The 23776-nt window shown below is 41.7% G+C and overlaps 1 protein-coding gene across 1 annotated transcript in view; it reads right to left on the bottom strand.

Annotated features, from left to right (window-relative positions):
- DPPA4 (developmental pluripotency associated 4) overlaps positions 1 to 23351 on the bottom strand; it is a gene marked incomplete at both ends in the record, with an annotated part of 28058 nt that extends 4707 nt beyond the window's left edge. The window contains 3 exons of the mRNA XM_079705267.1: positions 20085 to 20153; positions 22949 to 23079; positions 23185 to 23351. Coding sequence (XP_079561393.1) covers positions 20085 to 20153; positions 22949 to 23079; positions 23185 to 23351 — 367 coding nt within the window. The remainder of the gene's footprint in view (positions 1 to 20084; positions 20154 to 22948; positions 23080 to 23184) is intronic.
- Between the last annotated feature and the right edge of the window lie 425 nt (positions 23352 to 23776).

Raw genomic sequence — 23776 nt, 5'->3', positions numbered from 1 at the left:
GTAGGATTTGCAGAATACAGGACTGAAATTTCTTCCCTACTTTTCCAGAAAAATCCCTCAGTCTTCTCAGACCCAGGGAAATAGGATTTAAGGAACTGTAGATCTCTTACCTCTGTTATTTTTTATAGATCTTTTTCTTTTGGTCCCCTTTGCCGAGGTTTCTAGTATATCTGGTTTACCAGAAGCCCCCTGTCCCTCTTCGGCATCTACTGATGTACCTTTGAATTTGCAACTCATATATTCTTCCTCTGTCTTCTTTGTGGAGTTGCACTGGGGATAGAGGAACCAGAAAGTCACTCCTCTGGGCATCCAACCCACCACATACACTACCTGACTTATGACACCTCACATCCAAGGTACCAAGATAATCATTGAGCTCCACTGGCAACATGGATTCTCTTCTGGGTATCATCTTAATACTGAGGTTTATTTATAAGAAAGGGAAGCAGTGATAGAGAAGTGGAAGGCCAATCTGAAAGTATGAGAAAAGGGGAATTCCCTGGCAGCCCAGTGGTTAGGACTCAGCACTTTCACTGCAAGAGCCAGGGTTCAATCCCTGGTTGGGGAATTAAGATCCCACAAGCCTCGGCGGCAAGGTCCAAAAAAAGAAAAAAAAACATATATATATATATAAACAAAAATCATAGAAGAAACTAGCCTCTGCTTTGGAGAAAGCCCTTACGTCACCCACAATATCCATTATCCCTCACCTGGAAGGTTTTTTTTCCCCCCTTTCCCCATCCCCCCCCATTTACCTCTCCCAGATAAACCGTTCCCATACTATTGCCCCAAGCTACAAAACTACTTTCCTTTCCAACCTAGTTACTTTGCCTGAAATCACTCAGCTCCACACACACCACCTTCCCTTATATTCATATCGTTAAACCCTTAATCCTCTTTCAGAATCTCACTTCAAGTGTTAGTTCAGGTGGTAACCTTTTCTCCACTTTATAGACCAATACAAATCTACTGCACATTGCCACATTCCTACCACTTGTCAGTTGCAGTTTTACATTTGCTTGTGTGATTTGATCCATGTCTGGTACTCCATTTGATTATAAACTCCCCAAGGGTAGAATTCCTTTCCCTCTGGTTGTAGGCACTCAATAAATATTGGTTAATTCAAAAGAAACAAGAGAACAGTGAGAATAAAGCTGTTTGACACAAATAAACAACATTTTTTGAGCCTATAGTTTCCATCAGGCATTGTTCCACACCACAGACTCCTTCCTTCTTTTAATCTCCACAGCAATCCAGCAACAATCTATTATTTTGTTTTTCAGGTGCAGAAGCTGAGGCTCAGAGGTTACATAACTAAGGGCACACAGGTAGGCACTTTCGATAGAAATTAAACCCCAAGTCAATATTAAATCCCAGATTTGCTCCCCTATCTAATCCTATCACCTCCAAGAAGGGAGTACAAATTATATTTTTACATCTCTATAGCAGGTTTACATTCATATTCAAATCTCACATTGGCATAACACTTACACAAAGTGCTCACTTTATACCTCACTCACTTTGGGGCCTCCCAAAAGTCTTAGTTAAAATTGGGAGGGCAAAAAAATGGCCTAGCTCTAGGAAAGAGACCCGGAGAGCGGTCAGGCTGCACTGGCAGAGGGGTTCGATTTTTCTCAACAAAGCCCCACAGCCTGTCTGACTTCAGTTGCTGTCCTCGGTGCTCCTCAATACGTCTGGTTTCCCATTGTTCCTTGGCCCTAATGACCCTCAGAAAAGATGAATCCAGATGCAGCAATTTTGGTCTCGAACCTGTGTCTGTAGAAGCTAAATGAAAGGATCTGGTCCAGTATACCAGGGAGCAATTATACCCAGGAAATTGATTTTTTTTTTTCAACAAGTGAAAGGAAGGAAATTCTAAGGGACCTTCTTTTCTCCTCAAAAGAGGGAGTAAGTGTGCCCAAGAGAAAGAGAAACACGAAGATTGACAAAGACAGACAAAAGCAAACCCGTGCAGATTGTACTTACCTCCTGGTTCTTTGCACTCTCCATGCTCAGAAATCTCAAGCTTGATAAAACAAAGACTCTCCTTACTTCTGAAATGGCCCCTGGCCCAAGATTGCTCTTTTAAAGGCTCCTCCTCCTTCCGGCGCCCGTAAGCACTTTTCCTTTTCTCCTCCCCTCTGCTCCTTCCCCTACACCCTGTGAAAGCTAAGCTTGCACACTTTCTTATTCATGAATGACTATTGTATGAATGAATACATAATAACATTCCAGGCCCTTTCCTGTGAGTTTTTTAACATTATTACGGAGGGTGTGGTTCCGGAGACACTGGGAAGTTGAAAATTCCTTCAGAAAAATTCCAAGGGGAAAAGAAAAGTTGCTAGAGACTTCTGAAGGGGACGTGTGACAGGACTGAATGCTGAAACTTGTGGAAACAACAGAATTCTGGGCTGAACCAGTGGCTTGAAGAAAGCAAAACTGTTTTCTTGTACCATATACGTTTCATTTCTTAAGCAAGTTACTCAACTTATTAAAACTTCAGTTTTCCATCAGTACTACTAATAACTAGAACCGTCCCATCTGCCAGCAACTAACAATAATAGTTTTAAAAGTCCATTGAGGGGGCTTCCCTGGTGGCGCAGTGGTTGAGAATCTGTCTGCTAATGCAGGGGACATGGGTTCGAGCCCTGGTCTGGGAGGATCCCACATGCCGTGAAGCAACTAGGCCCCAGTGCCACAACTACTGACCCTGTGCACCACAACTACTGAAGCCCATGTGCCTAGAGCCCTAGCTCCACAGCAAGGGAAGCTACCACAATGGGAAGGCTGAGCACCGCAATGAAGCCTAGCTCCCGCCCACTGCAACTAGAGAAAGCCTGTGCACAGCAATGAAGACCCAATGCAGCCAAAAATAAAATTTTTTTTAAAAGTCCATTGAGTATTTGTTTTATACTAATTCTGGGTTTAAAGGTTCACAGTTATTATTATTATTTTCATTATTAATTTTTTTCTTGGCCATGCTACATGGCTTGCGAGATCTTAGTTCCCCAACCAGGGATCAAACCCATGCCCTCTGCAGTGGAAGCATGGAGTCTTAACCACTGGACCACCAGGGAAGTCCCACACAGCCATTATTTTATTGTTCTCCATTTCATAGATGACAAAAATGTGTATAAGATTGTGTTGGTAACTTGCTTGGCACAGTAAGTGAAAGAACCAGAAATCAAGTTTAGGTTTGCCTGATTCAAGTATTTCATTGAATCATCTTCCTTTTCCCAATGTAATTGAAGGTAACATTACGGAGTTCTAAATTAAGAGATACTGGGGCTTCCCTGGTGGCGCAGTGGCTGAGAATCTGCCTACCAATGCAGGCGACACGGGTTCGAGCCCTGGTTTGGGAAGATCCCACATGCCGCAGAGCAACTGAGCCTGCGCGTCTGGAGCCTGTGCTCCGCAACAAGAGAGGCCACGATAGTGAGAGGCCCGCGCACCACAATGAAGAGTGGCCCCCGCTTGCTACAACTAGAGAAAGCCCTGGCACAGAAACGAAGACACAACACAGCCATAAATAAATAAATAAATAAATAAATAAATAAATAAATTCATGACATATGTTAATATTTAGCTAGTGTTGATGAATTTATTTAAAAAAAAAGAGATACCTAATCCTGGGCAAGATATAATCCGTGATTTGTGTGTTAATAGATGGGAGTCTGTGTTGAGATTATAATTTAGAAATTCTTAGGCCAACCGCTATTTGGGGAAACACAATTCTAAAAGAATTGCACCTGGAATTCCCCAGTGGTCCAGTGATTAAGATGCAGGCTTTCACTGCCATGTTCCCTGGTTCGATACCCAGTCAGGGAACTAAGATCCCACAAGCTGCACGGCATGGCCAAAAATAAAAATAAAGACAAAAAAAAGAATTGCACCAACCATTCAAAAAAAAAAAAGGGTTAAATAATGTCCTATATATTCAATATAAAGAGGATTAGTACAATTTAAAATATTTGAGCATAATTAGTACTACTGAATTATTGAATGAAGTAAAAACCCAAATATCTTTTTATCTTATATATACATATGTATTATCCAAACAAATGTAAACTATTCAATTATGACCCTTGAAAAGGAGGAAAATTTCCTACATTTGGCAGCTTGCAACAGGGGTTTAGACTTCATGGAGGAAGTAAGTCAAGAAAGTAGCAGATCTGAAGGACCAGGTGAGCTACCTAATTGAATAGAGGAAGGTGGGGAGGGATCAGCCCAGCTCTGTTCTGAGGGAGAGGAGGAGAGTGTAAACAGAGTCTGGATAGTTTGGCCTTTTGATCTGTAGGCTAAGAGCAATGGAAAGCTATTGAAACGTTCAAGATAGCCGTGGGGATGGGATGGGGGTGAGTGAACTCTGATGAGCATATTTTAAAGGTCTCTCAACTACAATGTGGAGAAAGTGGAGATGAATCAGCACAGACCCTGGAAGATGAGTTAGGAGGCCACTGAGGCATTTTTAGGCCTGTGAAAACTTGTGGCTGGGTGGCGATGTAGAGTTGTGGTTAAGAAAACAGACTCCAGGGACTTCCCTGGCGGTCCAGTGGTTAAGACTCTGTGCTCCCAATGCAGGGGGCACGGGTTCGATTCCTGGTCGGGGAACTAAAAAAGAGCAGACTCCAAAGCCAGACTGCATTTGAACCTCGACCTCTCCTCTTCTAGCTGTGTGACCTTGGCCAAGTTGTCTAACACCTCTGGGTCTTTCCCTTTCTTCACTTGTAAAATGGGGGTGATGAAAATGATACCCCTTGCTCAAAGGGTTATGGGAGAGTGGAGTGGGCTCTCACATGTTCCAATATATGGTGTCTGGCACAGCACGTGTTGGATCAATGTTAAATGTTTCTATTATTAGCATGTTGGAAAGGAAGACAGATTTGAGAGATATGGGGGTATTTCTGCCAGGTTTTCTTTTGTCTTTATGTGTATTTTCTCTTCCCTAAAAATTTTGATTGAATAAAATGAGCTGAGTTAATGAGGCCTATAGTTGTTTACCTGGAGGCAATGATGCTTAAAAAGCCATTAATCTGCATTTACACTAGATGAAACAGGATTATATCATACATAGCCACCATTTCATATTTGATGGGATAAAGAGATTTTGTGGGAGTTGTGACTGTGGAGGCTGGCTGGAGAATTTGCCTGAATCTCTCTACACTGTGTATTCCTAGAAGTGCTGTGTCCAAAGTTAGGCTTATTTAAAATTTATGCATAACTCAATTCATATCCAGAGAGATTTTACCAATTTAAAAGTGTATGAGAACGCCTCTTTCTCCATATCCAAGAGACTGGTACTGTAACAAGTACACTGGAACTTGACCCACCTAATTTATGACAATGTACCTTTTAAATAGTATCTCTTATAGTGGGAAATTATTGCTCTTTATTAGGTTATTTTATTTTAAGAAACAGGCCAGTCATTTAGAAGTAAATCTAAACAGTAAAATAGGCCATCAGCTTTGTTAATAACTTTGGTTTAAAAAGGGAAAAGTTGGAGGTAGCTGGTAGAGCTGATAATGAAATAAAAAAAATAAATAAACCTGTCTCTTTATAAACTATCTCTCTCCCAACTTCTCTCCTTCATTTCTGCCTTCCTTTCTTTGTGTATTAGGCACTGGTAACAAAATGGTGGTTTTGGTCCTTAATTTCTTCACAGTAGAAGAAGTTCCCAAAATGTGAGCAAACCTAGTGGTGTGAATTATACACCTAGTTTTCTTTGGCATCTACTTTAAAGAACAGGATGCTTTGTGCTAATCAGGGCAGATTTACCATGAAGCTACTAAAGCTTAAGCTTTGAGTACTTGACTTGCACTGGCCCATCCCAAGTTCCTGTGAGGGCTCTAGCAATTGTGCATTCATAATTTTATATTCTTTTCCTTAAAAAGGGAACTCCAAAATTGTATAAGCTTCAGACCTTATAGATCTGACCCAGTGATTATACATAAATACTGAAATGTTTGCGTAAAACAATAACATTCCTTGACAATCTCGCCTAATATGTTCTCCTTTTGCTTCCCCTTCCCAGCTTCCCCTCTCTCCTCCCAATTAACTACTCCAGGAGAATCATTACTCAATTATTAGGTTTCTAGCTTCTGATCTTCCTGTATGTGCTAAGTGCCAAAGTGATTGTGTGTCCTAGGGCCATTATCAGCCCTTATGAAATTTAGTATACATCTGAAACCCATGACACTTGGAGCTGACAAATTGCAAAAAAGCATCCACTCAACTGGACCAGTTAGAAAAAAGTTGCCACTTTCTCCAGGCTGATGCAGCTCTGAGTGAGGCCACAGGGATTGACAAGAGGCTCCTGAGCTTTATTCCAGCTTCAATTCACATCCTTTCTCTGGAGCTTCCGTGTGGAGACCACTACTTGTACTATTACCACGGCAGTTCTGTGTGCCTGGTTTATTTCAAATATGTTATTGAGGACATCTTCAAAAGCTTTTTGAAGCCAAAATAAATTATATCTATCAACACTCCAGGAGATTCATCACTGCCTTGGAGGATATTGATGTTTCCCAAAGGTTGTTCTTCACCAAGCCAACTGATAGTGTCTGTAGATAGGTGAATGTTGATTTCCCAAGTCTTTGTTTGTATGTTACTGGGGAAGAGAGGCAACTGTGAGCCTGTAGGCCTTAATGAACCTATATGAACTGAAAACAGAGAAATACCTGGCTCTGTACTAGTCTTTGTGATCATATAAACTCGCCTGGATACAGTGACCTACTTCAAAGTAAAGGAAAGAGAATACAATAGGGAAGAACATTTTGTATTCTAGTACAAGTTAATCACTAAAGGGATGTTGCCTATAAGCTTAGACTATACATAATCCCCATCTCTGGGAACCCTGTCTCCCAGGTAATGACCATTAAGCTAAAATACCTTTGTTTAACTCACAGGAAACACCCTGAACAGGTCCACCTGTGAATGACTACAGGGAGGAAGAAATTAACACATCTCCTCCAGAGGCTGACAAGGAAATGTTTACTCCCTCTCCCTGTAGCATAAAAGAAGCCAGAATTCATTTTTTTTTTCTTTTGGCCATGTCATGTGGCACATGGGGTATTAGCTCCCCCCAGGGATCGAACTCGTGCTCGTACAGTGGAAGCATGGAGTCTTAACCACTGGATTGCCAGAGAAGTCCCAGAAGCCTGAATTCTAACTCAGACAAGATGGTTCTTTGGGGCAGGAGTCCACCATCTTCTCAGTCTGCTGGCTTTTTAAATAAAGTCACTATTCCTTGCCCCCAACAACTTGTCTCTCAATTCATTGGCATATTGTGCAGTGAGCAGTATTAGCTTGGACTCAGTAACAAGACCATTCCTCCATTTCCCAGTGTGAGGGATGAATCCCTCCTTCCTCATCCTCATTCCCCACCAAGTCCTATTGGGTCCACCTCCTCAATGTTTCACAACACTGCCATTCCTCATCTTCATCCCCGCAGCTACAATTGTACTCAGGATTTCATTTCTTCTCACCTGCACCACTGTAATAGCCTCCTTATTGCTGTTCTACCTTCATTCAGCCTGACCCTTCCAAACCATCCTCCACGTGAGGCTTACTATAGAAGGCTGTGCTCTCCACCTCCAGGGGACATGAGTATGATGTGAATGGTGTCCCCTACAGTCCTTTCAGCTCTAGTGTCCCAGTGATGCAGGGAATAGAAAACATGAGTACATGAGGCTTTTTTACCTAGATGACCATCTCAAGGAATTCAGGAGTGAGACTTTGTATAAAAGCAGGCTTAATTTAATTCTGCGGCATGTATGCATTTTTGCTCAGAAGCCCTTAACTGCTGTTAAATATAATTCACTTTCTTTGACTTTCAATGTTACCCAGCTCTGAAATAGGGTGGCTTTTATAAGAATTGCTTTCCTCCTGAGCTAAAAGCATAACCATGCAGAGAACACTAAGAGTAACTTAAGTGAGAATGATCACTAAATAACTGCAACCTCAAAGAGAAGATAGGTAATATATTGCATTCAGACAAGCCTGCCTTTCATCTGAGTGTCTCAAAGGAAGGCAAAATGTAGCTGATTCTGTGTTATGGTTGAAGATTACAACTGTGCAATTTCCTTATTCCTGAGTGTTTCCCTTCTCAAATATGATAATGAGTTAAAGCAGCTCTAGAATTCAGTGTATATTGATTTTGAACACAGGTTTGTCTCTTTTCCTCCCCTCTAACGTCAACCTCAAGGTGCAAAGGCATCGATGGACTACCTGCCTTTGTGGCACTGAGGCATTTGCTGTCATGGGAGAAAAACATAATGATAAGTGATGAATGGACATCTTTCTGAGCTGTTCTAAAGTTGCAGTGGAAAAATACAGAGATGAAGAAGGAGATAAAACATCTTTTGCTCTCCAGAATCAATTCAATCATGGTGCTAACAAACACGTCAAGAATGTGTCTGAGAACTGGCCTCTTCACTCCGCTGAAGCAAAAGATTTACAGGATGTGCTCAGTGGTATAAATGGAAATTTTGCCTATTAGAGCCCTGAACTGCACTACTGTTAAGTGTTCTGCATATTGATAGTAGGTCTAGAAATTTCCAGAAATACATTGCGACTGATCCTCTTCACACACTTTCCCTTGTGAGGTTGTAACCTTGTATTTTTTTGGTGACTTTAAAATGTTCATATTGTACCTGTCTATAGGTACATGCATTTTTAAAAAAAATTTATTTATTTTTGGCTGCGTTGGGTCTTCGTTGCTGCGAACAGGCTTTCTCCAGTTGCAGTGAGCGGGGGCTACTCTTTGTTGTGGTGTGCGGGCTTCTCATTGCAGTGCTTCTCTTGTGGCAGAGAACGGGCTCTTGGCTCACGGGCTCAGTAGTTGTGACTTGCAGGTTCTAGAGCGCAGGCTCAGTAGTTGTGGCGCACGGGTTTAGTTGCTCTGCGGCCTGTGGGATCTTCCCAGACCAGGGCTCAAACCCATGTCCCCTTCATTGGCTGGTGGATTCTTAACCACTGCGCCACCAGGGAAGCCCGGTGCATGCATTTTTGATTCCTGACGTAACAGAAGTTAAACAGTGAGACTCTAAATCTCTAAATAGATTGGAGGAAAAAAAAAAAGACCTTTTTTGAAGGTTAATCAGTCACAGAAAAATTAAGATAAGCAAAGAGTAAACAATATATTTTTTCCCAAGGTAATTAAAATTTTCACGATAAATAAGAACAGGTGTTACCATCGATGAAATAAAATTCATATTTTATGGCAAGACGAAAAAAAATTTAAACATAAAATTTTTCTCTGTCCCTTTGGGCCTCCTCCCTCCCCTTTAGTGTATATTGTGCATCCACATTAACCAAACCTCCTTAGGAGATAACATTCCTTCTTAATCTCACCAAGGGTCGCAAATCCTTAGGAGATAACCTTCTTGACCTACTACTCACTTTGTATGTGTAGATCTGGATTGTGCAAACTGTCAATAATACATCATTTAATGTATAGCTGTCTGTCTCAAAAACTTATATAACTGTGCTTTGACCTCTAGAGTGGAACAGTTCCTGGAGATTTCTGAGAAGCTCTTCCTCGGTTATAATCCTCAGTTTGGCTCCCATAAAATTTTCCACCTCTTTCTTAGATTGACTGATTTTTTTGTCAATGCCATAAAGGAAACCAAGAGATCCAAGCTTCGCATTTTCAAAGAGCCTCACGTTTAGACAGTTGAAAGATCTCCAAAAGAGATTATCCCTATAGCCAGAGATGTACCATCAGGGTTAAAAGAAAATATATATCAATTGTTCAATTTAACTGTTAGAAGTAAATACTTTCTACAATTGTACATTTTCTGTAAATTGACATTGTCATTTCTTCATTTTTCTATATACATGGAATTTCAAAAAATGGTATTGTCTTGGACCTTTCTCATTGTGATATTGTGATATATAATAAGAAATACGAATTTTGTCTTCATTCCCCTTTTCTGGGGCAGAGCTTCTAAAACCCTTGGAATTTCCTAATTGACAGAGCAGTAAAGGCATCTTTTGTTTTGTTAACGAGGTGACCTTTGGAAAGCTCTCAAGGGATGGGGGCTGGTTGCCAGGAGAACCAACTACAGGATTAGAGGATTGGAACTTCCAGTCCCTCCCTCACCCCCAACTGACTTCTGGGAAGGAGAAAGGGAATGGAGATGGAATCATTCACCAGTGGCCAATGATTTAATCCAGTGTACCTAATGAAGCATCCATAAAACCCCCGAAAGGGTGGGGATTGGTGAACTTGGGAAGTGCTGGGAGAGTGACACTTGTGCCTCTTCCCCATGCCTTGCTCTATGCATCTCTTCCATCTGGCTGTTCCTGAGCGATATCCTTTTATAATAAGCCAGTGATCTAGTAAGTACAATGTTTCTCTGAGTCCTGTGAGCTGCTCTAGTACATTAATAGAACCCAAGGCGGGGATTGTTGGAACCTCCAATCCCTAGCTGTTTGTTCAGAAGTACAGGTGATTGCCTGGACTTGCGACTGGCGTCTGAAGTGGGGCTAGGGGCAGTCTGTGGGACTGTGGGGTCTGAAGCGATCTCTGTGAACATAGTGTCAGAACTGAGTTAAATTGTAGGACACCCAGCCGGTGTGGCGAGCGGGTGCAACTCTTCGTGCGCGGGCTTCTCATTGCAGTGGCTTCTTTTGCTGCAGAGCACAGGATCTAGGAGCACGGGCTCAGAAGTTGTGGCGCACGGGCTTAGTAGCCCAAAAGCTACCTGTTTTTTGACTGATTTCCTCTAGTTGTGAGTCAGTTAGGCAATAGGATTCAGTTTTGTCTAGGAATCAGTTAGGTACTAGGGAAACTAGGTAGACATGAATAATTATAACAATGAACATTTATTGAGTGTATATGTGATAAGTATTATATTTACATTATGGCATTATTGTTCCTATTTTACAGATAAGAAAACTAGTGCCCAGAAATTTACTCAGTGTCATACACTTAATGAGAGGTGGAGTTAAGATTCAAACTCAGATGTTTCTGTCTCAGTAATCTGAGCTGTTAGCTCCTAAACCAGTGCTTATCAAAATGTAGACCCTGGGCTTCCCTGGTGGCGCAGTGGTTGAGAGTCCGCCTGCCGATGCAGGGGACACGGGTTCGTGCCCCGGTCCTGGAGGATTCCACATGCCGCGGAGCGGCTGGGCCCGTGAGCCATGGCCGCTGAGCCTGCGCATCCAGAGCCTGTGCTCTGCAATGGGAGAGGCCACAACAGTGAGAGGCCCGTGTACCGCAAAAAAAAAAAAAAAAAAAATGTAGACCCTGACTAGAGGCATCAGCATCACCTGGGAACTTACTATAGAAATGCAAATTCTCTGTCTCTACCTCAGATCTAATGGATAAAAAACTTTGGGACCCATCTATTTTTCAAGCTTTTTTTTTTTTTTTTGTCCTGCAGGTGATTTTAAAGCACATTAATGTCCTAAATTATAGAGCAGAGTTGTCCAACTGAACTTTTTGGGATGATGGAAATGTTTTATACAATATGCCGTCCAATAAGGTAGCTACTAGCCACATGTGGCTATTGAGCATTTGAAATGCAGCCGGTGTAACTGAGAAACCCCCCCTTTTTTTTTGTCTCTGCTATGTGGCTTGGGGGATCTCAGTTCCCCGACCAGGGATTGAACCCAGGCCATGGCAGTGAAAGCACCAAATCCTAACCACTAGACCACCAGGGAACTCCTGAGAAACCACATTATACATTTTATTTAATTTTAATTAAAATTTAAATAGCCACATATGGTAGTGGCACTAGGTTGGATGGCACAGCTATTGCCTCCTTATATCCTGGCCTATGGTTCTTTTTTAGATCATCCCTCAGCTCTAAGGAGCACTACTAATGCAGTCAGTCAGCAACAAGCATAGCAGAATGGTGATAGGAGTACATTGGAATAAGTGCAGCCTTGTGTGGGATACATTATCCACGAAGTTTCCCATATTGCCTATGTGTAGAATTAGTTTTAAAAAGAACAGGTGAGAGCATTCAAACCACATGACCCTTATATTAGTCCACACAATACCAAATGTGGTGATTAGCTTGTTTACACAGATTGATGATCCTATACAGACAGTGAATAACAGTTCTGATGCATAAGTAAGATGAATCCCATAAATATTGACCTAGATATGACTTTGGTAAAGGGTCATAAAAATCCTTACGGAATATATCCTTTTTTTTTTTTTTAAAGCATGCAAGGGACTTCCCTGGTGGTGCAGTGGTTAAGAATCCACCTGCCAATGCAGGGGACATGGGTTCGATCCCTGGTCTGGGAAGATCCCACATGCCCTGGAGCAACTAAGCCCGTGCACCACAACTACTGAGCCTGCGCTCTAGAGCCCATGAGCCACAACTAAACTGAGCACGTGAGCCACAACTACTGAAGCCCATGCACTCTAGGGCCCACGTGCTGCAACTGCTAAAGCCTGAGCACCTAGATCCTGTACTCTGCAACAAGAGAAGACACCACAATGAGAAGCCCGCGCACCGCGATGAAGAGTTGCCGTGCTCACCACAACTAGAGAAAGCCCACGCACAGCAAGGAAGACCCAATGCAGCCAAAAATAAATAAATAAATGTAAACAAATAAATAAATAAATAAAAGTCACAACCACGATACCCAAAAAAGAAAATAAAGCATGCAAGTATATACAGGTATGATAACTCATCTGATGTGCTTCAAAGGCAATTTTCTGACAAGAAGGCCCTTTATACCCCTAGGAAGTAGTCAACCTGAAATACAATAAATGTTAAAAAGTCTGTAAACTTCAAAATAGTAACCCAGTTTGAAAGTGGTGGAAATGCAGAGAGGCAGTGTGATCATGCCCTGTTATATACCAAAGAGTAGGGTAGAAAAAGAGAACATGTCAGTGCTTGAATTTATTTACAATTGTCCAAAGGAGAGAGAAACTCCAGCTACTGGACATAAACATTCTTGATACTATAGAGAAGCAGATCCTGTGAATATTAAATCCCCTTTGCTTACCTTGGGAAGTTCGTTAGCAGGAGCCAGGGGTCAATTCCAACAAACATTTGTTGACTGCTTATGGGTCAGCACTGATGAGAATTTAATGATGAGCACAGCTGTGTTTCTTAAAGAGGCATGATGGGAATTGGGCTTTAGGAAAATTACTCTGGTAAGGAGCGATTGTGGGATTCCCTTCAAGGGACCATGAAGACCAGCATGAAGTGGTTTTTGGTGGAACTGGAAAGGCAAGGAAGATTATGTGAAGCATGATGAGGTAGAATCCCATGGGAACTTATTAGGTATCGGGGGATTGAAATTTGTTATAAAAGTGAGGTTTAAATATGGGTACCAGGAAAACGGTGGTATTATTAACACCACGTTTGAACCAAAGAGAATGTGGAAGGGAGATGTGTCATGGACTTAAGAGATCGCAGCACTTAGTAACTGTTGATAGGTGTTATTTCCTGCAATGATCCACCTGACATAAAATAAATCCACAGTTATGTAATCAAGTATCTCCCAGGCTTTAGCTAAGATTCTGAAGACAGCGTAGAGGATAGAACTATAATATATCTTTCTTTGTTAAAGAACCTGGAATTGCAAATTCTGGAGTCCATTTAGTATAACCAGCTTGATAAAATGTCCTTGTTAGTTATCTGACAAATTGCTTCACCCCATTTAATTCTTCCCTTCTTGACTTTTGCAGATCTTGCACGACTTTTATTCTATAGTATAATGATTTGCTAGATTAGGATTTCCTGGATTAAAAGGACTTTGTCTTATTTAACTTTGTATTGCCAGCCCTTGCCTAAGAGCCTAGCACACAAATAAATATTGGCTAAGTAATGAGTAGATGACTGAATGGATGAGCAAATAAATTTTCCAGTGCTTGGTTTAGCTCTTCTCATTGTTGCTGGGACTAAGTTTGGGTGTGTGGTCACAGGAATCCTGACATTGGCTCAGATTGCTCCTCTAGTTGGTGTATATTGATGTTGGGTATGTGTGACTAGTTAGGGCTTTAGTTGACAAGCGGTGGTGGTGATGGTGGTGTGGTGGTTTGTGGTATGAGCTCAGGGGAGGGTATTGTGGTGATGGGTGTAAAGAAAACAGAATAGAAGACATCTAAGTAGGTACATTTATTTTTAGTGCCCTCTACTTCCCTTTCTACTACTCTGATCAAATTCTGATTTTCCTTTTCCTAATTCTTATATCCCTATACCTAAGACGTAATAGGTACCAGGAACTGTGTTAAGCACTGGGATACGAAATAAAAAAAGCAAGTCCTGGAGTGCAAGGTATTCCATCCATGGGGCCTGCACTGTTCTTTTATGGCTCATGTTGGCATGCCCAGTTAATCTTATTAACCTTTTATTCTTTTTGGCCGTGCCATGCGGCATGCGGGATCTTAGTTCCCCAACCAGGGATCGAACCCGTGCCCCCCTACATTGGGAGCATGGAGTCTTAACCATTGGACCTCCAGGGAAGTCCAAGCCCAGTTACTCTTTATTAGTCTTCTTGCTTTACAGTGCAATATGATATCCCATGTTCATCTTATATTGCATCATTTCTTTTTGAAAGATTTTCTCTTACTTCAAAGAAATGCATAATAAAATCCATCTTACCGGGCTTCCCTGGTGGCGCAGTGGTTGGGAATCTGCCTGCCGATGCTCTGCCTGCCGATGCGGGGGACACGGGTTCGTGCCCCGGTCTGGGAGGATCCCACATGCTGCGGAGCGGCTGGACCCGTGAGCCATGGCTGCTGAGCCTGCGTGTCCGGAGGCTGTGCTCCGCAACAGGAGAGGCCACAACAGTGAGAGGACCGCGTACAGCAAAAACAAACAAACAAACAAAAAAATCCATCTTACCTAAAAATCTTCTCAACGATCTTCTATCTCATGGGAAGAATGTTTTAACCTTAATAAAAACTAACATTGGGGTTTTACTGTATATGTTACTGTTGTAAGATATGCGTTTACTTTCCTTTTCAATTTAATGGCATCTTTTTAATTGTCCATGAGATTCAGCAAAGTTCCAATAGTAATATTTAATATTTTAAAGCAAGCCTCTTTCTCAGTGATTCTCATATAGGTCCAATATCTGCTTTGGATTTATGATGCTCTCAAGTAATATATTGGTTAAAAAACAGATTTAAATGTACTTTTTTTTAAAAGCACTGACCTTGCTTTGGGAAGCAATTTTTTTTTCACCCACTGTAAACAAAGCAGCAGTTACAAATGAACTCTATCATCCTTGTCCCTTATCATTTTCTAACTGTTTGTTTGAGAAATAAATATATCACATTTTCTTACATGAAAATTGGATACTTATTTTTATGACTCGTATGAATATTTTACTGTTTCTACTTTAAAATTATACAAGAAAAATGAAAGAACTTAAACTGTCTGCCAAACCCTGAGATGAGCACATTGAAACTATAGACAGTAACAAAGCAACAAAGCTGAAAAAAAAAAAACTTACATAAAAAGAAAACAAAAAAAAACTTACATAATTATGGTCTCACTGGAAAAGGATATAAAACAAGCTTGTTATTCTAAAGTAAAGCAGGTTATAATAATAACAATAAATGAGTGGTTAATTCAGATATGATTTAGCCCACCGATTCTCATACTTTGGTGGGTATCAGAACCACCCTGAGGGCTTGTTAAAACATATCTTTCTGGGGCTTCCCTGGTGGCGCAGTGGTTGAGAGTCCGCCTGCCTATGCAGGGGACACGGGTTTGTGTCCCGGTCTGGGAAATCCCACATGCCGCGGAGCAGCTAGGCCTGTGAGCCATGGCCGCTGAGCCTGCGTGTCCGGAGCCTGTGCTCCGTAACGGGAGAGGCCACAACAGTGAGAGGCCCGCGTACCGCAAAAACAACAACAACAACAACAACAACAACATCAACAACAAAAAACATATCTTTCTGGATTTCATCCACGGAGTTTCTGATTCAGTAGTTCGGGAGTGAAGCTGGAGTATTTGCATTTCTAGTAAGTTCCCAGGTAATGCTGATGATGCTGGTCCAGGGAACACATTTTGAGAACCATTAATCTAGCCAAACAGTAGAACACTAGACACCATTGAAATCAATGATACTGATGTATATTTAATAGAGAATGATAAATTCATAATGGAACTAATGGGAGGGAAAGAAGGAGAGAGAGCCTCTTTCTCGGTCCCCACCAACTTCATCCCCTCCAACTTATTGGACAGCATTGGTACCTGCTAAGACATCAACTTTTTATCCTACATTTTACAATTAAATGAAGAGAATTAAGGTTTCCTCGTACAGTGTGTCAACTTAGCTATAGTCCCAGTAAGTGTCACTTCTCCTCTACAGAAATTACAGATAGAGAATATGGAAGGAATGATAGCCACTATTTTGCAAGTCCTAATGTAATAATTCAGGCAACAATCAACAATGGATGAAACAAGTAGGTGACAGGCTGATGGTGATCTTTACAAGGGAAGGATTCAGCAGTTACTGCACAAATACACTGATCAGTCTACATAAATATAGAGAAGCCATCAGACATGGTGGTGCTTGATGTGAAGCAATATCACAAACACCACACACTAAGTATTATTGCCCAAAGTAATGAACTTGAATCTAATCAAGATTCTGGGGCACACTTCCATTTACAAAAACTATGGGAGAAAGGAACAAATTAAGTGATTGCACAGAGAATGAAACAGACACACCCAGAATATGGCATATTCTATAGCAGGGGTCCCCAACCCCGCTGGGCCGCACAGCAGGAGGTGAGCGGCGGGCTTCATCTGCCACTCCCCTCACCATCACTCCCCCCCACCACCCCGCGTCGCTTGCATTACCATCTGAACCGTCTCTTCTCCCCCTCCAACGCCCCCCTTCCCCCGCCCCCATAGAAAAATTGTCTTTCACGAAACCGGTCCCTGGTACCAAAAACGTTGGGGACCACTGTTCTACAGGACAAATCAATGACACAGGGGGAAAAGTTTGAGCAGTCTACTTTATTTTTATTTATTTATTTATTTTTGGCCACGCCACACTGCACGCGGGATGCGATGCAGGGGATCTTAGTTCCCCGACTAGGGATTGAACCTGCGTCCCCTGCAGTGGAAAGATGGAGTCTTAACCACTGGACCGTCAGGGAAGTCCCTTGAGAGTAGTCTACTTTAGACATTTTAAGACAGGGAAATGCATGGCCTGGGTATCAGCCAACATCAAATATTATTCTTAATTTTGTTTGGTTGATTTTGACTTTCCAGTCAGTAGGAAAATGGCCACATTTTAAAGAGACGCATGCTAAAATATGTAGATACGAAATAATATGATATCTAGGATCTGTTTTAAAATAGGGTTGCAAAGGGAAAAAAAGAATAGGTGAAGGAAAGTGACAAGTTTGGTGAGATATATGTGGGTAATTGGTTTAAGAATGCATTTTAGTGTTCTCTCTACTTTGCGTGTGTTTAAAAGTTATCATAATAAAAATAGAAAGAGAAACCCAGCCTCCATAGCTTTTCCTCTCTTAATCCTGATTTATGAAAATTTAAAAATTCAAGGTAAATTTCTTTTTTTGTTGTTGTTGTACGCGGGCCTCTCACTGTGGTGGCCTCTCCCGTTGCGGCGCACAGGCTCCGGACGCGCAGGCTCAGCGGCCATAGCTCACGGGCCCAGCCGCTCCGCGGCATGTGGAATCTTCGTGGACCAGGGCACGAACCCGTGTCCCCTGCATCGGCAGGCAGAGTCTCAACCACTGCGCCACCAGGGAAGCCCCTGAAGGTAAATTTCTATTGTCCTGATATTCTATTTAGAATCTTACCTGCATTACGAATCTACCATGTGACCTTGGGCAAAGTAATTATCAGGTTACTTTTTGGTCAAATGGCAGTAATAATACTATCAACCTCAGGGTCCTTACGAGGATTAAAAAGATAATGGATGTAGGGAATTCCCTGGCAGTCCAGTCCAGTGGTTAGGTCTGTGAACTCTCACTGCCAGGTTCAATCTCTGGTTGGGTAACTAAAATCCCACGAGCTGCGAGGGGTGGCCAAACAAACAAACAAACAAAAGATAATGGAGGTAATATCTCTTTACACAGGGTCTGATACATAGTATCATACCATTCAATTAACATTAGTTATTATTATTATATAAATGTTTTTCTTTCCTATTCTTCTAGTGAATCGGGAGTGACTTTCTTCTCAGTTTGAGCATTTGTAGAGGAGATTAACTAATAGTAAGGATGTTGTCTAAATAATGAATTTTAATGTGATGAGCTCTACTGGCATAGTTGATTTATAAGCTTAGAAGATTATTTAAATATATAACATTTGTTAATGATATTAAAATATTTCAGTGGGTTTGGGGGCTTGGGAAAATGACTTAAAACATACTTTCATGATTCATTGATGCTAGTACAGCATGACTTGCTCTTAGTTTGCACAAATAATCTATGTGCATTCTTCAGGAAAGGTAAACATCTTTGCTAAAGCTCTTTATGAAGCCTAGCTGAATTTAGAAGTAAGCTATAATCCCAGTTGATTTAGTCAGCTTCAGAACTGTCTTACCCTTACAGATGGGATGACAGTACTACAACTGTGATGCTTTTAGTACAATGGGAGGAGATCCAGAGGGTCTCGGGAGGCGAATGCAGATGACTCCCAAGTTCTGTGTGGACAAGGAAGTAAAAGCTAAGAAAAAGTGGCATGTTTCTTGGGAAACATTTCAATATTGTTATTTATACAAGGAAGCAGAGAGCAATACAGCTGGAGAATTAAGGGGAGAGATGAGCACACAGATGGGTAAGAAAGCACTGTTTTGCCAACTGCTTAACATCTGGTACATTAGAGTCAAGTTAAATACCTAACAAGCTAAACAAAAGTCCAAGTAGCAGATGATTTCTTTATCTTTCTCGGGAATATAACAGCCCAAAGTAAGTCATGTTATATGTGAAAACCAGAGTTACACTTAAAGAAAAAATTCTCCTTTAAACATATGTGGAATACACAGCTGGAGTTAAGACAGTATGGAATATGAGAAGGCGGCAGTTTATAGAAAACCTAAATGGTGTATTGACTCTGGTAGTGGGTTACAGTATAAATACAGCAAATTTCTCCTCCTCCTAAAATTGCTATGGTTTATCAGAATATCAGCAGTGCTTACAAGGCAAAGCTTACATAAATATTTTTTTCAGAAACAAAACATATTGGTAACCAATTACAGACCCATGGACCCATGACTGCAAAAAAACTTTTCTTTGAGATAAATTTACTTGTAAAATGCTCTGTGAGTTATCAATATTATTAAGATGCGTTTCATGCCAAGATTTCTCTTCTTGATCCTCTCTATATTTTATATCACCATGGCTTGGGATATCTTTCTGAGACAGTGAATCCAATTTGAGTTTTAGTCACAGTGACAGAAATTAAAAAATAGCATCAAAGATCCAATCTCTTTTTTGTTATCCTCTGACTTTGAGGGAAAAAAAATTCCTCAGGTTTGCAATTCTACTTCCATAATTTGATGTTTCATTATTGAAGAATTGTAATTTTCAAGTCTTTTAAAAAAATAATATATTGAAAAGTTTCTGTTTTCTTTCTGATGCATTAAAGGTAAAGATTCATAATGTTTTATTACAGTTACCACAACTGGATGAGATGGTGACAGCTAATCCACACCATGTTTCTGAAAGATAGTCAGCCAGTATTTACTGAGCACCCAGTATGTCTCAGATAGAATTCTAAGTGCTAGGGATACAGCTGTAAGAAGACAGACAAGGACCTCAAGCATAGGAAGCTTCATTTTAGGGAAAGGAGAGACCAAAAAATAAGCCAAACCATTTCAAACAGTGCTCAGTGCTGGGGGAAAATAGCATAGGGTGGTCTGATAGAGAGTGTCTGAGGGACTACTTTAGATTGAGCAGTCAGGCAAATGCTCTCTGAGGAGGGAACATATAACTGAGAATTAAAAAACAAGCAGCCAGTTATATTAAAAGCTGAGGCAAGAATATTCTAGACAGAGAACAGAGCTAGTGCTAAGGCCCTAGGGCAGAAATAAACTTGATAAGGGACAAAGCATGGGAAATATGCACATGTAATGAAGTCACCGATTGTGTTATATATGCTTAAGATGACAGTACTAACAGTGGAAAAACTCGTTCTGAGAGCAATTAAATTCAAAGTATCCAAGAGTGGTGCTCATGATCTCAATTGCTGCAAGAATAAGCAAGGCCGGTTGACAAAGGCCCAGATATTACAGGATGAATGAACTTAACTCCTGAATTAATTCCAATTATTCTTGGCCTAGACTCAAAATCAACATAAGAACACCATCCAAATGGACTCAAAGAGTAGAATATGTTTTCACTGACTGAACATTAGGGAGAAGGCAGACTATAACATCACTATTGCAAAAGGCAACGGCTTGTAATAACTCCCATTTCATTTTAAACCTGTCCTGAAAAAGCACTGCAAACATATTTCATAAAATATCTTTCAGTTCCCTTGCAGTATTGTAAGCAGATAGAGTAGGAGGTCCCCAGAAAAAGAGAACCAGGAATGGCTTTCTTGACATAAGAGAAACCATTTTTGGCCTAAGCAATTTTGTGATATAAGCCTGGCCACAATGCTTTCCCTGGAACAGTTTTCATAATTAATGAAGGCACAAAGGAAAAACAATCAAGAAACAGTGGTTCAGTGATAAAACAGAGTCCTATTTCCTCTCTAAGGCATATACATAACAATCTGATACATACCTTTGAGTTCTGCAGGACCTAAGGCCTCCACTCTGGTGGAGGATGGTAACTACAAGCTGAGACCCCAGACTGGCTGGAACCTAAGGGATGATGATGTTGACCTTTTCTGACCCTCATGACTTCAATCAACTAAAACTTTGACTCTGGCAACCTTTGTCCCAATTCCATGCTGAATTCTCTTCTGCTGAAGCCCCTTCATGAATATTCATGTACCCTTAGCTTAAAACTTCCCCAATTTTGCTGTTGGGGAGACACTGTTTTGGGAAAGATTCCCGGTTAGTCTCCTTACTTGCTGCAAGTAATAAAACCTCCTTCTCCTGATCTTTGACTTGGCTGTGTCTTTGGTTGTGTCTTTTGACACCTACCAAGAGGTGAACCCACTTTTTCAGGTAACAGTGTTGGTCAGTAAATATCCATATTCATCATTAGTAAGGGAAAGGTGTCTTACATTTCCACTCCCCTCCTAATCTAATTATTTTAGATTAGTTTTAAGCAAAGTTTGCATTCTCATGAAGTTATTTGTCAGCCTAGTCTGATTTGTCATTGGTAGTTTCAATGCTTTTGCTGTAAGTTGTCAAGCGGTAGATTTAAATGATAACTACTTGTTGAGGCTGAAAGTTTAGAAAACCTAAAGACAATGAGATGCTCTCTTGGCAGTTTTCCTCTTAAATGAGTAATGATCTTTTAGAAAGGCGATTTAAGCTAAACCTTTTGCAGTACTACATTGAAGCCCCGAGGCTAAATCATTGTGTGAAAATTTGGAGTGTCCCTTTCCCTTTTCCCTTACACTCATATTGCCCCAATATGAGAAGTTTAATGTGAAAAGAAATCACTTCATTAAAGAAGGGAGAGATGTTGTAGACCCTTTGCTGCAATTTAGGGATCATGGGACCCTACTTGTTGGCTCCAGAAGTCAGCCACAGAAGTGACTAAGAGGGTTGGCAAAAAATGCCCAGGGGGCTCATTCCTGTGCTGGGTGGGATTTGGGAGGAACCAACTCCTCAGAGACGCACAATTACAGTCTCCCTTGGAATCTGCGGGGTTGGGGGCTGGGGGGGAATTGGTTCCAGGAGCCCCCGCGGATATCAAAATCCTTGGCTGCTCAAGTCCCTTATATAAGAGGGCGAAGTACAATGAATACAGTCTGCGATACTTATCCCCAGGTTTCGCATTTGCAGATTCAACCAGCCGCAGATCCATTGGTCATATCCGCCAGTGTCTTGGTAGAATCTGCGGATGCGAAACCCGGGGATTGGGACTGCTGACTGTATTCAGTTTGAAGAAAAAGTCTTTCCTGAATGCAGGACACCTTGGACTTTTGAAAAGCTGAGGACTGATGGAGAGTGGAATTCTTCATTCTAGGCCTTCTATTTGAAGGGAATTAGGCACTTTAGACTCAGGGTCACTTTTGTAAGAACACTGTTAGTTCTGTAACTTGTTCAGCGTTGTTCTATTTGACAGCCTGTGGCCTAGTAGAGAAAGCAGTTAATCCTTAGCATTGAAAGCCAGTGTGTCTGTCTTCAGGGACAGCAGGACTGCTCTCCTTCAGCGTGGGCAGTTGAAAATCCCCAGAGAGAGAAGTACTTTTGCTAGTGACCAGAGAAAGGAAAACAAGGTGAACGCCTGGGGACTGCTAGGAGGGAAAATAAAGAAAAAAGGAGCAGAGGAAATCAGTTGAGCAGGAAAAACAGCTGCTGGTCACCCACTGTGCCTTTTAGGCAGTGGTTTTTAGCCTTTGGAAGATGAATGGCTTCCAAATTTCCCGATGCCCTGGTTGCACCCCGGGCCAATTACACCAGCCTCTCTGGAAAGATGCTGGCGTCCGTATTTTTTATATCTCCCCCAGGTGATTCCAGAATGCAGTCGAGGTTGAGACTCCTGGCTTAGGAAGCATTCCTCAAACTTTAATGTGCTCATGAATCACCTGGTGAGCTTATTAAAATGCAGGTTCTGGGACTTCCCTGGTGGCGCAGTTGTTAAGAATCTGCCTGCCAATGCAGGGGACATAGGTTCGAGCCCTGGTCTGGGAAGATCCCACATGCCATGGAGCAACTAAGCCACAACTACTGAGCCTGCGCTCTAGAGTCCACATGCCACAATTATGAAACCTGCGTGCCACAACTACTGAAGCCCACGTGCAGTAACGAAGACCCAATGCAGCCAAAAATAAAATAAATAAATATAAAAAAATAAAAATGCAGGTTGTGATCCAGTCTGGGGCAGGGCATTTCCAGTCCAGCTCCCAGGGGTCACCCATGCTGGGGGTGGGGGGAGGGGAGCTGGGCAGCGCAAGCCTTTGGATATAAACTCCAGACACCGGCTGATTCTGTGCAGTGACCTCGCTGTCTATCATTAAACCAGTGATCAGCATTTGAGTGCCACACCTTTTAAAATAGAAATCTTGAAAATCCCATTAAACTTACAGTAAAATCTAACCGTGTGACTGTGGCTTACCAATATTTTAATGTGGTGGTGGGGATTCAGCCCACCTCTCTGAACTCTCCCCCACGCTCCTCTGGCTCCGCTGCTCCAGAGAGCAGGTACTCTTGCTGTTCCTCCCACACCTGACCTCTCCTTTCAAGGTCTTCATCCCTGCCATGCCTTCAGCTTGGAATACTTTCCCCCTACGTAGCCTCATGGCTCCTCCCTTCTTCATTCGGCTCAGATGTCACCACCTTAGCCCTCCCTTGATCACCCATTCTGAAGAAGCCACCTCCCCCCCCAACTCTGTCTCCTGACTCTCTCGCCACATAGCGCTAATCACTATTTGAAACTGGTCTGCCTATTTGTTTGCTTATTGCTTTTCTCTGCACCTCCACAAGAATATTAGCCATGAGAGAAAAGCTGCTGTCTGTCTGGGCCTCCAGTGCTACAATCCCAGCCCCTAGAGAACAGCCTGCCACATAGAGGAATATACACATACAAAATGAAAATGAATGGTAGGAATATCAGGTGTGTGTGTGTGTGTGTGTGTGTGTATATATATATATATATATATATATATAGAGAGAGAGAGAGAGAGAGAGAGAGAGAGAGAATTTTCAGTGAATACAAGCTGTTAATTAAGAGATCTTAACCTGG

The sequence above is a fragment of the Hyperoodon ampullatus genome (assembly GCF_949752795.1).
Source record: "Hyperoodon ampullatus genome assembly, chromosome: 5".
Lineage (NCBI taxonomy): Eukaryota > Metazoa > Chordata > Mammalia > Artiodactyla > Ziphiidae > Hyperoodon > Hyperoodon ampullatus.
Note: the sequence above shows the minus strand (reverse complement) of the source record. Positions and strands in the feature narration are given on the sequence as shown.